The sequence below is a fragment of the Nothobranchius furzeri genome, chromosome 15, assembly GCF_043380555.1.
Source record: "Nothobranchius furzeri strain GRZ-AD chromosome 15, NfurGRZ-RIMD1, whole genome shotgun sequence".
NCBI classification, from domain to species: Eukaryota; Metazoa; Chordata; class Actinopteri; order Cyprinodontiformes; family Nothobranchiidae; genus Nothobranchius; species Nothobranchius furzeri.
The window spans coordinates 52,853,798-52,867,484 of record NC_091755.1 but is presented as its reverse complement, the minus strand read 5'-3'; the positions used below and the strand labels follow the sequence as shown (position 1 = coordinate 52,867,484).

Below are 13,687 nucleotides of genomic sequence, written 5' to 3'. Positions count from 1 at the left end.
ACAAGCACCTCCACCTCCCAGTCACACTGGCCTGTCAAGCCAGGCTCTGGAGATCTCCAGACTCGGGCCAGCGGTTTCATCCATCCGGCCTGCAGAGAGTGTATTATACAGAGCCTGGGTTTGTTTTGAGAGCTGCTGGTGGAATGGGAGGGAAGAAAGCCTGGGTGATGTAGCAACAGCGAACCGTGGAAATACATTCCTTCCTGTCAGATATTGAGATATACATGTCTTGCAAGTGGAGATGACACTAACAGCGTCGCTCTACAAAGATTTCTCCTTCCTGCCTGTCAGGATTAGTCGTTTGTCTCCTCAAAATCGATTTGCATACAATTATAGAAACCTGATTTCTGTTTTTAGTTTTTAATTAACTGATGATGGCATGAATATGTTATGATGTCACTCAAGGCTCAACTATTTATACAACCAAGAAAAAAAAAGCTATCAGCTTACCCTTAAAGATTTATGGATAATGAAGTGAAAGAGCAGCGATTTACCAACGGTCTCGTCTCCCCCGCTGGCCTCTGATGTGACGGCACTGCCATCATCTTCCTCGTCGGCCTGCTCGTCACCGCTTGGCTCCCCGCTGCCTGAGCCATCAAAAGCAGGTGAGACGGAGGTGGTGGGAACAGGACTGCTGCGGGGTGGAGGGGTGTTGCTGGCAGCGGCGGTGGGATGCGGCCCCTGATGCTGGGTGGCAAGGCGGTGGAAGGATCGTACGCGGCTGTGGGTGGTGATGGAAAAATCGGTGGTGGTTTGAGGCGAATCGATGAACTGCTGTTCGGCCGTTATTGGAGGCGGGATGGCCCACACCATGTTATTGGGGTAAGGTGTGGTGGCGGTGATGGCAGTGTCGACAGCTGAGCTGGGAGCGGCGGTGGGAAGGTTGGGGGTGGGTCGGTCTGCTAGCTCAGAGATGGATTCTGGTGGAGGGAAGGGGAGGAAGCAAGGAATGGATGAATGACTGGGCAAAGATGGAAATGTCTGATATTGCTTCAACTACAAAACCTTATTTTAGTATAAACTTCTCTGATGATCTGCAAAGCTTTTATGAAACTAAATTCAAACAAAAACATAAAGTAAATTTTGATTCAAACCAAAGAAATGCATGACATGTCAGGATTTCCACTCACAAATGATTATGGAACACGCTAGAGCTTCCTACCTGCAGATGAAGTCTTTTCCTAGAGTTAGAGTCTAGGCAATGCTCATAGCGCATTTGCGCTTGTGTAGACGTACGGCAGGCATTTGCACGCACGTGTGCATGTTTTTAAGCCTAGTGCAAGCTTTACTCGTGCCTACGAATTACACATCCATATTCAAATGTTGCCCTGCAGAAGCAAAGCTTTAATCACCAAAAGCCAGTGCCTCCAGTGATGAATGATTGATAGAAATGGGGCAAAAAAAAAAAAAAAAAAAAAAACATCGGCTGTGCTCTGCCTTCAAAGATGGCAGGCTTCTGCTTGCAAGGAGTGCGAGCATCCGTCAACGCCACCACAAACGCACTGCTGTCAACAGATGCACACAAGCAAACACACAAGACAGAGCTGAAAAAATACAACTCCAAATGAGAAGAGGAGAGGAGCCTCTGTGTAAAGAGACCATCATTACCAATGCAAAAAGCTTTGGTGTAAAAGGACAAACTGTCTGCAATGAAAGAACGATAAATAGGACAAAAACTCCTGAGGGCGACGAGCGAGCTGTTGGAGAGACGCTAAGTGAGTGCTTCAGATTTAGTCAAGAAAGGAGTGACAACATTGTTGTTTTCCCTTTTCTTTCATCCCACGAGAATAGATGTGTCTTACGGAGAGGCAGAAATAGAGACGAGGACAGAAAAAAACAGAGTTGCACCTCATTAGGATTCGCCAAACACTAGTTTGTGTAAGACTTAATTACATCTCTATAATCACTGACTTTACTGGAAATTATTTATCGAGGTGTGAAATGCAATCGCTACGGAGACAGGAGAATCCCTCAGAGACACCTTAAGCTAGGCGGTGTCTTTCTTTTTGTGTACGGAGAGATGTTTGGCGGAGTTCAAAGAGCTGTGATGCTATCACCAAGAACGGTGGCGTGGACTGCCTTTCCTCTTGGCCACACCTGTCAGTCAGGCGCTAAGCTGAGCGTCAAGAAGCTCACTCTCTGGAAAGTGTGATTGGTTGTGCGCGCATATCTGGGAAAGCAAACTCTGATATGAGATAAAGAAAGATAAACATGTTTGAAATAACAGAGACGAACCTCCAGCACGATGCTTCCTTTAATCAGATATAACAGTCCACTTCCTGTTTTTAACCTTCATTTCCTCTGAGAACAACTGAGAGTAATGTTACGGGGTAAAAACAGGCCAAAACGGATTGTCTTCTCAGCCTGATTCAGCCAGTGTGGTTGAAAGGTGGTTATTAAGATTGTTTGTGGTGTCAGCCGCCCTCTGTGAGGAGGAGGAGGGGGCTGGATACAGGCGATAAGGGGAATGACAAGAAAACCCACGTAGGAAACAAGAAGGGATGACAGGGAAAAATGTTTTAAAGAGAGAGATTAACCGAGTCACACGCTCATTATTTCAATACGTTTGTTGTGGTCTCTAGTAGCGCTGGGCAATGCGGCCTAAAATCAATATCACAATGTATTGAGGATTTCACCTCGATTACGATAAATGGACGATAACTACACGTATGCGCAGAAACAAAAGTTGTCCACTAGATGGGGCTGTCTCATGTATTACGTTAAATCAGATGTTTATGTGACTCAAGGTGGTACAACTTCTTAAAGGGACATGAACGTTGCCAACCTACACACATCTTTTCATTTTTTTTATTATCTAATTTATTGACATGGGAAAAATTATCTCGATGAGTCAGAAATAACGATAAATTTTCGATTGATTGCCCTGCCCTAGCCTCTAGTATTAATGAACGCCTTATGAGTCGTTTTCACAGGAAAAACATCTCTGACGGTCCTGTTTAATGAAGTAGAAGTTAGTCAGAGGAGTGTTTCCTGCCCCTCCGCCCTACTGGTTTAAAGTGTAATTACAACAGTCATGAGCAACACTGCAGCAGCCTGCTCTAGCAAGTGCTAACAACAAGCTAACATTAACATGAGCCAACTGGCACCAAGTAAGCCACGAAGTAAAAAGATCTACACTGCTGAACAAAAAGTACTACTTCCAAGTCTAGAAGAAACAAAGCCAGAAGTGTTTCTCAATACCAAGGAACCTTGCCTCGATGTCTTGGCCCCGCCCCGGTTGCCTAGGAGATACGTCATCAGGAGCCGCCAAGAAGTGTTCCAATGTTCATGTTCTACCGAAGGGTGTTCTCCGTTTGTTGGCCGTTTAGCTAGCTGTGCAAGGATACAGGGGAGGTGTCTTGTAGCCTAGCCTTGGTCAAAAATTACCCACAATACACCGCAGTATTTTCAAAAAGATGGCGGATCAGAAGCCGGCAGCTACTTCAGGGACAATTTTCAAGCTTAAAAGTTAAGTAATTCAGCTAATTTAAAATGTTTTTTTTAGATCCAAAGAAGTTATCTATGGTTGGTTAGTTGCTTAGTAGTTGCAGCTTCGGTGGCTAGCAGGTAGTAACTCGCTTATATTTTTAATTTAATAAACACATACACAATTTAAAAAGTAAAAGGCTCGTTATATATTTAGATTGAAACTAATACATATAAAATATAACGTTATCTCCCGTGTCATGTTATATTACGTGACCACCGTGGAAGCCGCGGAAGGACAGTGTCCTTTTAAGCAAGGCACCTGGCCTCACTAGACATCGCCTCGCAAGGTCAGGCGCCTTGACATTGAGAAACACACCAGGTCACCATCAATCTGTTATTTCTCAGCCTCCTTTAGCGTCCTCAAACTAGTGTACAGCAATGTTTTAGGTCTTTGCTGCGTCTCAAAAAGACATTTGTCTCTTGCTTCTACTTCCAGGGTTTGCCATGAGACTGACAAAAAAAAGCAAACTTCTTTGTCTTCTATTGTTTTCTGCTGAAAGGTGGCAAACTGAAAAAGCTGAAAAAGCTAACTACTAGCCGATCAATTAGTAAACAGCTAACAGCAGTGCACCTACCAGTCCTGCAAAACCTAAGTGAGCTGCAGAGTGCTGTCTAATGTAAATTTGGTAAAGTTTCTACCTTAAGAATCACTGAAACCCACTTTTACTAGCGTAGCTTTAATATTTATGATGTGCTAACATCTTGCCTCTGACGGGCTAACAGCAAAACAACTCTGCGGTCGTTGTTGTTGCTTCTTTCTTGGGTACAAAATGCAACGTTGATGTTTTATCTCAACAAAGGACACAAGCATGGACGTGTTGTACAGTCATGCTAACGGTTAGCTTCTACTAGCTAGGACGCACTGTGCATTCTCCTTGCAGCACTGAAATCAGGAGTCTTCTGTGTTACAAGCCAAAATGAGTGAGTCCCTGAATGCTGATTTCACAGTGGCATTTTCTGACCTGAGCGCTTCCCCGTCTATTTTCTTTCTGCAGCTAGTGCAGAAAATAGGAGTGGAAGACTATTTCACATTCAGCCTGCATGTGAAACTCAGAGCAACTGGTCTTATTTTTTTTAAAAAAGAAGTAAAAAACTGTTTCTAAGCGAACCTCGCCTTTAAAAAAGTGCAGGGGAGCAAATGATAAATGATCCGCACTCGAATAGCTCCTTTCAGAGTCAGAGGACTCCAAAGTGCTTCACACTACAGTGCATCATTCATCCATTCACACACTCAGGATGATGAGCTACTATTTAGCCAGAGCTGCCCTCGGGCGCTATGACAGAGGCGGGGCAGCCGAGCACAGGCGCCACCGGTGCCTCCGACCACTACCAGCAGGCAAGGTGGGTTAAGTGTCTTGCCCAAGGACACAACAACAGAATTCTCTGTCCGTAAGCAGGATTGAACCTGCAACCTACTCATTCTCCTGAGCTACTGCTGCCCAATATGGTAAAAATATGTCAAGAGGAAATGAAATGAGGACGCGAACAATCAGAGAACATCTCACAGTGCTAAGGGGGGATGGTGAAGGCAACAGAGCTCTGACTAACACACAAGCGGCGGGCTGCATGTGACATATGCCGCCTATCGCTGCCAATTTGCCACAAACCTACAGGTGATAGCGCCATATGGGAGGGGAGGGTCACTGCCAGCCCAGTGGACATGTTCTCCCAGTAACAGAATTCACCACTAATAACCCTTTCATGCTTGTTGACTTTTTGTTGAATTTTTCAGCCGGGTCTTCATCTTTTGAGGAGACACAAACAAGACCCCCTCCCCGTCCGTTTACCCAACCAGACTAGGTTACTCCACAGTTTGCTGTCACTTCTGGTCAAAGAAAAAAAAAATCACCAAGTTGTGGTAACGCTTTGTCCCCCCAATCCCAACCTTTGCAGTTTCAACAGACCTACAATGTGGAAGAAAATCAATATTCGCTCACTTATACAGCCTTTTGGCATAGCTCTGCTGTTAAACCACCAAGCAGCTTGTTGAGCATTAGCATGCAACGGCGCCGAGGCCGGGCGTCTGGAAGCCGTGCGTGTAAACAGCGGGTGGGAAAGCAGGCAAAGCTGTGGCGTGGTGAGGGGTGGAGGCAGAGCAAATGCTAATTCGCACCCAGCCACACGTGAAATGAGCTTGAGATCAGACCCCCGAGCTGACAGCAGTGGCAGCCCGTGGTGCGACCGCATCCGGGAGAAGAAATTAAAAGATCTGTTGCGGCCGCCGGTGAGCCCGGGTGCTCGCCTGACTGTTCCCCTCACGAGGGGTTGATAGAGAAAAAGTCCGCTGGAAGGCGTCTTCATGCCTTCCGTGTGCAGCAATGCTAGGTGAGAGATTATACACAACCCACATCTCTATTGCCAGGCAACAGAGGGATCTGAAACCAGCCTGGATTTTGGCTCCTTTTGCTTGAAACCCACCCACGGCACTGAATGTGTAATTACCAGATGTTCTGGGACTTATCAAAGCCTTGTCTGTCTCTCAATGAGCATATTTCTATTCATTTTTTTATCCGTGTGCCCAAAAACAGCAACGTCTCCGAGGCCACGTTGGCAGCCTGACCTCCGGTGGATGTGTCCTCATTTGTGACAGATTTAGAAGATGGAAACTCATCTCTCAGTTCTTGGTCACTTGATCTGTGCCCAGTCAGTGATAAGGTGAATGAACATTATTCCACCCACAAAATGTTAGCCACCTGGCAGTCACTCATGGCCACAACCTCACAGCTGGCGTTCCTCTTCCCCTCGCCGCTTACCGGCATCTTTTCTAGAGTCCTGTTGTGATGCAAGCTGGCTGTCGGCACAACACCTTCCCTCTACACGAGAGCTGTGGCCTTGGCATGTGGCCCAGCGCCCATTACACTGATCCAAACAACGCCCGTCAGCATCTGGACCGAGGGACCGGAGCTGTACCTTTTTCCTCCCGTACACACCCTCTTTACACATGCGGCCACGTTCCAGCAACACTGTGATCCTGGCAGGAGAGAGCTGCAGAGGGACTGACACATTTCCCATCGGGAGGGTTTAAAGACGAAGCCAAATCCCGACAGAGGGGCTAAATAAGCAGGGAGGAACCGCCGCTGCCTGTATCTCATAGCACTAAAAAGCTCAGATGTCAGTTTTCATTATTTGGTATTGAAATGACCAAGAGATACCCACACACATTACAACCCTCTTCTGCCACGTTTCTTTTTCACAACTTAGTAAAGAGGCGGGGTTTCTTTACATAGCAAATCTTAGCTAGAATGGATCTGCCTAAGCATGTAAAAAAATATCGATACTCAGAAAAAGTACATGTATTTATTTATTTATTATTTATTTATGTTTATTTTGTTTTATTTTTATTTTTTCACTTCAGACCATTCAAACAAATTAAAATCAAATACAAAATAAAAATGTCTGAATTTAGAGGATTTGGTCCTTAAAGCGGAATAGGGAAAAGCTCGAGGCTTTTCATTTCTCCGTCTCCCTCAACATCTTTCCATTTCCACAGTCCTAATAAACATCTCTACACGTACATCACAAACAAAATCAATAAGCAAAATTAGCATTTTCACATTAGCAAGAAATCATATAAACACTTATACTTGTACATCTTAAATAAAATCCAAAATCAAAATGAGACACAAAATTGACTTTAATTGCTTTACCAAGTCCTTAATGTCTATCATAATTCATTAGCAAATTAGTAATTTTCCAAAAGTTTTCTTCTATATAATTTTTTTAATTGTACAACAGTTTTACATTTTTTATGCTTTTTATGTTTTCCTCTATGCTATTCGCTATGATAACGACTCGAGATTTAAAAGTAGTGTATCGCTTTTTATTGAGAATTTACACACACACACACACACACACACACACACACACACACACACACACACACACACACACACACACACACACACACACACATTTGTTGCATGTCTTTCCTGTGGTGTAATTCAAACTCCGGCTGCTAGGTGGCAGCCGTTTTTACCGCCTTCCTATCGTCTTAACTCTAGACATGTTTAGAGAGGAGGAGGGGACACTACAACGCTCCACCTGCGAGAGAAAAACTGTAAGGCTCGTCTTCGGCATTTCAGACATGAATTCTGATAGCTTCACAGGCAGACAGGACAAAAAATTAAATAAAAAATACTCTAGATGTGTCGTGCTCTGGCCTAAGTTGTTCAATAGGGTTTATTCCTCGTATCCCCATTCTGATGCTTCCAAACCTTTTAGCCAGCTTAATCACTCCCAAATTGCATTCTCACACCAAACCTCCTGTCAGGAATCTTGGCGTGACCTTTGACCCAGCTCTCACCCTGGATTCTCATGTCAGTTCTCTTGTTCGCTCTTCCCTCTTCCATCTCAGGAACGTTGCTAAGCTGAGTCCCATTCTGTCCCGCTCTGAACTTGAGACAGTTCTCCACACCTTCATCTCCTCACGCTTAGACTACTGTAACTCTCTTTTCACGTGTCTGAGCAGAACCTCCCTGAACCGTCTACAGGTGGTTCAGAATGCCTGTGCTCGGCTTCTGACCAAGTCCTCCAAACACACCCACATCACCCCGCTTCTCCTCCAGCTTCACTGGCTGCCAGTCAACTTCAGGGTTCACTTCAAGATCCTGGTTCTGGTCTATAGGGCCTTACATGGACAAGCACCATCTTACATTGGTGATCTTCTTAGTCCCTACACCCCCAGCAGGTCCCTGAGGTCCAGTGATCAAAGCCTACTGGTTGTGCAGCACCAGCCTAAAGACCAAAGGTGACAGATCATTTGCTGCTGTGGCCCCCAGACTCTGGAACTCTCTCCCCCTGAGCCTGAGATCAGTGGACTCAGTGGTCTCCTTTAAAAAGCAGCTGAAGACTCACTTGTTCAAGCTGGCTTTTGTATGACCTTCTTCACCACTCTCTCTTTATTCTGCTCTTGTCATGACTCCCATCCTTCACCCTCCTCTGCCTCCTCATTCAACCTTCATTCAGCTCACCTGGTCCCTTCACCAAGCTCCTGACAAGCCCTGTTTCCCTGGCAACCACAATCAACTCCATTCTTCTCACCTGTTCCTGTCATCAGCTTCATCCACTTCACCTGCTCCTGACTCCTCTGCTCATCTCACACACCTGCTTCCCCTGCTATATAAGAACCATCCAGCTATCCAGTCTCTGCCAGATTATTACAGCCCTGCCAGTGAAGTTCACCCTGCCTGACCCCTGCCTTGTATTCTGCCTGCCTTTTTGACCTTAGCCTGCCTACCGACTCTGTCTCCAGCCTCGCCCTCCTGGTAACTCCGCTTACAATAAAATATTTTTTATATATTTTTACTGTGTTGGTATCTTCACGGGTCTTCTGAGATCTGTTTGTGACAGCTCTCCCCACCTATTCCACCTTCCTCAGGATCCACTGATTTCACTCTTTCCTGTTCACTCTCTCTCCTTCTTAACATTTTTTAAATCACAATTGTCCAATTTTGCTCATTTTAAATATATTAACATTTTCTAAATGCTTTTTTGTTTTTACATTTTTTGTTTTTGTGAAGCGCCTCGTGATTTTTATCTTGACAGGCGCTATAAAAATGATTTCTTCTTCTTCTTCAGTGATGTTTCCATTCTCTATTGCATTTTTTTAGGCAATGGTTGCAGGACCTACCAACGATTATCGGTCAACAGGAGAATCCAGGCCGTATTTAAGATGCCACATTCAAATAAAGACAAATATTTGAAATGGTATGGGTCCATCCACATTCATTATGAAGCTGAGTTAACAAACTTCTGCTTTGGCTTGCTAAATGGTGATACATGCTAGCTCTTTACTAGCCAACGTTAGCACAGTGTTGAAGAAATGCTAACAATGTTATCAGAGAGTTAGGTTAACTTGTCAACTTACAGTCGTAGCTATGAATGTAGGCACACACATACAAGTTTAAACCGTTGACATTCATTTGATTGGCAGCTTAGATGCACCTGAGATAATTCTGTTTATTCTGCCTTAAAAATCCTAAATATCATCTATTTTGTATCGTCAGATCAGTGTCAATACACACCCCCTTTCTACATCCATGCAACATTTATTGTACTCTACTTGGATTTTCAAAGATCCAGATTGCACAGTAACTGAATGGTTTTCTTTTTCTGATGCACGGCTGACCAGGAGCTGCTGACAGTCGCTGAGTGATGTATGGAGGTATTAACAAGGCTCACCTGTGCACTGTCCAAAGTGTTGCACCGTAATGTCCTCGTCCTGCCTGCAGGCTATGGTCCTCAGCTGGCACTGGTCGGCATAGGTCACCCCATCCGAGCCACACACCTGCTCCATGGTGACAGAGATGGAGGGATGGGAGAGGGTAACACATGTTAACCCCCCCGAGGCTCACAAGAGGTCATACTGCTTACTTTTGCAAACTTTAAAACCCACCTTAGTTTTGTTTTTCAGATCGCAGTCAGTTGGCGGGCACTCACAGTGGGCTTGGCCGTTCACCTCAATGCAAGTTGCTCCAAAGCTGCAAACCAACTCTTTGCATGACTTTGGGGCTCCGGGTCCTGTGGAGGAAACGGGTTTGGGTTCATGCTCATTCTGTTCGCTCTCGTCACAAACCAGGTTATGGTTTTGTCTATGAAAAAACTGTAAAGTACACTGATGTATATGAATAATACTCAAGTTATTTCATTATAAAAGTTATAAATACCTACTGTAGTGATTGGAGAGAATAGGACTAAAAGCTGAATATTTTATAACATTTATACAGAAAATGTTAGAAAATTATTAAAATGTAATTTTATGGTATTTATAATCACTAAATACATGATCAGTCGTACTGTGGCCATTGCGTTTAACTGATATGACTTCAACAGAAAATGTTGTCTCTGTCCCACAAATGCAATCCACACATTTCAGACCCAGGTGTTTCGGTGATTTTTGTGATTTCTAAACTTGTTTGCTACCAAAAACTGAATTTAGTGGCTTGAAAACCAAATGATGCTTTCAAAAGTATTTGTTGATGTCTTACTGTTGCTATAAATTTCATAAAGCACAACAATTTCTACAGCCCTCCGACTACAGCAGACCTGCATTATTTATTTGGTCTTGCTCAAGTGTGCATTCTGGATTCCTCAGTTTTACTTTTTCGTCGTTTTGTTGAAGCGGTTCCAGCTGGATCATCAGGTTGCAGCTCCACAGAGACTCAAAGTACACCCCCTACTTAGCACCTACTTTTATATGCTGCACCCTGTGAGAATGTGCCTTTTCATCTGTGTGTGTGCGTGTGTGTGTGTGTGTGTGTGTGTGTGTGTGTGTGTGTGTGTGTGTGTGTGTGTGTGTGCGGCGGACTGCCTCACTACTATGCCGGGACTGCTGGCATCATTAAGCATTTGACTTCCAGTCGATGTCAGATGGTGAATCTTAATCAAGGGGCTGCGAGCCCCCACAGCAGGAACTAACCTTTCCTTCAACTGGTTTTGAGTTTGAGCAATCGCTGGGGCGGTTTACATTATTAATCAAAGCAATCAATAGTGTGTACACACACACACACAGATCTAAACGTATAGATGTAGGTACTGTAAATCATCCAGCATGGTGTAGAGAAATGAAAACATCAATGGGCATTGCATCACCAACAGCCCTTTAGTAAATTAGACTACTTTCCTAATCACTATTGATAAGCCATCCTGCAGCCACTTCCTTCTTTGTCAATAAACCTGATGGATGTGAAGAACAGTTGAGGAAAAGCTGGCTGCCATAAGGCTTATCCACTAATCAGATAAGTGAACAAACCCCTCTTAAGCATGATCGAGAGGAGCAGCGAGGGAAACGTGTGTGTTCACTAAACGGCCTCGAGACTCTCTCTCTCTCCCTCTCTCAGTACCGTTGTCGCAGCCGTTCATGCCCATCTTGCTTCCATCTGGGCACACGTTGCACTTCAAGCCCTTCACTCCCGTCTTGCAGGAGCACAGGCCCGACATCTGCTCGCAATCATCCCGGACCGAACCGATGGGATCGCAGCTGCACGCTGCAACGAAAAGAAACGATCAGTTAAAACAAAAAGACCTGGTTGATTAAAGACAACATCAGAAAGACAAATAGTTGGGCTTGAATTGAGCTAAGTGTGTTTGGAGCACCTTTAGCCTGCACACCTCTCTGAAGATACATCTTTGTCGCAAAGTGAGGGGTTGGGAACAGGTCAGCTAGCTTCGGGGGCCACAGGGGGGAGAGAAAGGAGGAGGAGGAGAGCGGGTTTGTAACCGAAACCTTTTAAAAAACAACCTCGGGGAAGGACATCAGGCCCATCGTGTTCTTAGAACAATGATGCGTTTTGCTCTCGTGTCTCTTCTCCTGCTGAAAATGGAATTGGTGTTCTGCGAGCTGCCTGCTTGCTTTGGGTAAACCGTGTTAAGGTCAGGCCACAGGTGAGACACCTGCAGGCTTCCTGCCGCTGACTGAAACCGCTCTCTGCCTTTGGAAGCGCCTGCCCTGCGATACCTTAGCGGCGGGAAGCAAGCTGGCCAGCAGATCGCATTACACCAAGACAAACGAGGGGTCCTGACCCCACACTTTACCCGAATACTAATGAGAACAGTTCATTCAATTCTGTTTTGACAGAAGAAAGAGACACAGAAGGAAATCAATCGGTAAAAATGCTCCTAACAAATTACCCCTCTTGTCTACAGTGATTAATAAGTCTAATGTGATCGATACAGAGCCGCTGGGATAAATCGAGGGAGAAAAGTATCCGTCCACAATTGTCCGCATCTGTAGAAATCTATTCTTTCACTTTAAGATGTCTTAAGCCAGTTTGTTGTGTTTACCGAGGATTACGGAGATCCATTCTTTTATTTTTGTTTGGTTGTGTCATCAAGGGGAAATGTGCTTGCCTCGTCGAAGAGATAAAAAGTAATTTAGCAGGACTTTCGTTGTATTTCCTTGATATTTTTCTGATGCAGACATGATGTTTCTCTATGAAGTACAGCGTTTGGCTCTAAATACGTGAGGGAATAATGCCTTTTCTGTGTTGAAACACCGTATAAAAAGGAAACGAATGGATAAAAGATGTTTTATACAAACTGTGAGGTGTTCTGAACGGTCTAAAGGACTCCTTACGCGTGCAGCCGCTCATGTTTTCAGTCACAATGGCACGGAAGTTCCAGAAGCCCGGTTCACAGCGGTCACACTTCTGTCCCCCAACACCGGGCTTACAGGAGCACTGCCCAGTGGTCGGCTCGCAGGTACCCTTGTAGGAGCCGTGGACGTTACACTGACAGACACCTGAGGAGCAGAAAACAGCAACACGGACGTCATCGAGACTCATCGTGCAACAAAACGGCTCGAATGCAAGTTTGTATTTAAGATTTGTGCAAAGATCAAAGGTTTTGTACGCTCTAGTCCACATAAAGGATTTAAAGACCAAGTTCACTCATTTTTTCAACACATTTGCAATGGTCTTCAGAAGAAACGAAAGCCTTGTGAGTCGATTTCTGTGAGAAAAAATCTCTGGCGCTCCTGTTTCAGGAAGTAGAAGTTAGCAATAGCAGAAGGGAGAAGAAGACGTAGGACTTAGTTTTACTTCCTGTGCTGTTTCTCAATAAGCGTACTCCTCTGAACTTGTCTACTCACGTACTTGTGAACATCGAACCGTTGCCCATTTTATCAAAGATGCACCGATGCATCCTTCAAGTGCTTGGGCCAGCAGGGCATCCCATAATGCATTGTGTTGCAAACCGTTACACTCAAACAGTAGAAGGCAGAAAACAAAGCTCATAGCTGCTTTTATATCAAAAATACAAATAAGTACATCTAAATAAACAAATGTAAAGGTTTCTGTGTGATTTTTGGATAACCTGTAAAATTGGTTGTGTTTTTGTTTCCCTTCACGATGCTCAAAATGTTAACTAGCTGATCCACTATCAAAATAAAAGCAGTGTTGCCTTAAAGAGCTCTGTTTTGATGAGATATTTAAGTTTTACTTCAGTTACCAGCAGGGAATGCTGGTATTGTATACATTTTCATAAAAAGTGGACCAAATATTTTACAAATATAATATTGTTACTTAAGGGAAAAACTAGACTTTTTTAAAAATAATTCAGGCCGTTTTTTTAACCTGTACGGATCCTCGTCCTCCAGTACTCTGTATAACGGACTTTCTGAGGTACTTGACAAGTACACAAAAACATACTTGGGCCTGATATTCAGAAATCTCCCCACTGATTGGCAAACAGCAACACAACT

General features: G+C 44.4%; 1 protein-coding gene and 1 long non-coding RNA gene across 13 annotated transcripts in view; one reads left to right on the top strand and one right to left on the bottom strand.

Annotated features, from left to right (window-relative positions):
- Positions 1-13,687, bottom strand: part of agrn (agrin) — a 391,168-nt gene that overhangs the window by 55,579 nt on the left and 321,902 nt on the right. For 11 of the 12 annotated variants that reach the window (XM_054746151.2, XM_054746154.2, XM_054746157.2 and 8 more), the window contains 5 exons: positions 12,563-12,727; positions 11,331-11,474; positions 9,884-10,008; positions 9,670-9,775; positions 495-920 (listed from right to left, as the gene is read on the bottom strand). In XM_054746151.2, coding sequence (XP_054602126.2) covers positions 495-920; positions 9,670-9,775; positions 9,884-10,008; positions 11,331-11,474; positions 12,563-12,727 — 966 coding nt within the window. The remainder of the gene's footprint in view (positions 1-494; positions 921-9,669; positions 9,776-9,883; positions 10,009-11,330; positions 11,475-12,562; positions 12,728-13,687) is intronic. The other variant, XM_054746158.2, reaches the window with a different exon arrangement.
- LOC129164793 (uncharacterized) lies at positions 8,663-9,707 on the top strand. The gene is made up of 3 exons (XR_008564304.1): positions 8,663-8,753; positions 9,099-9,195; positions 9,620-9,707. It is a non-coding gene; the product is annotated as an uncharacterized lncRNA (long non-coding RNA).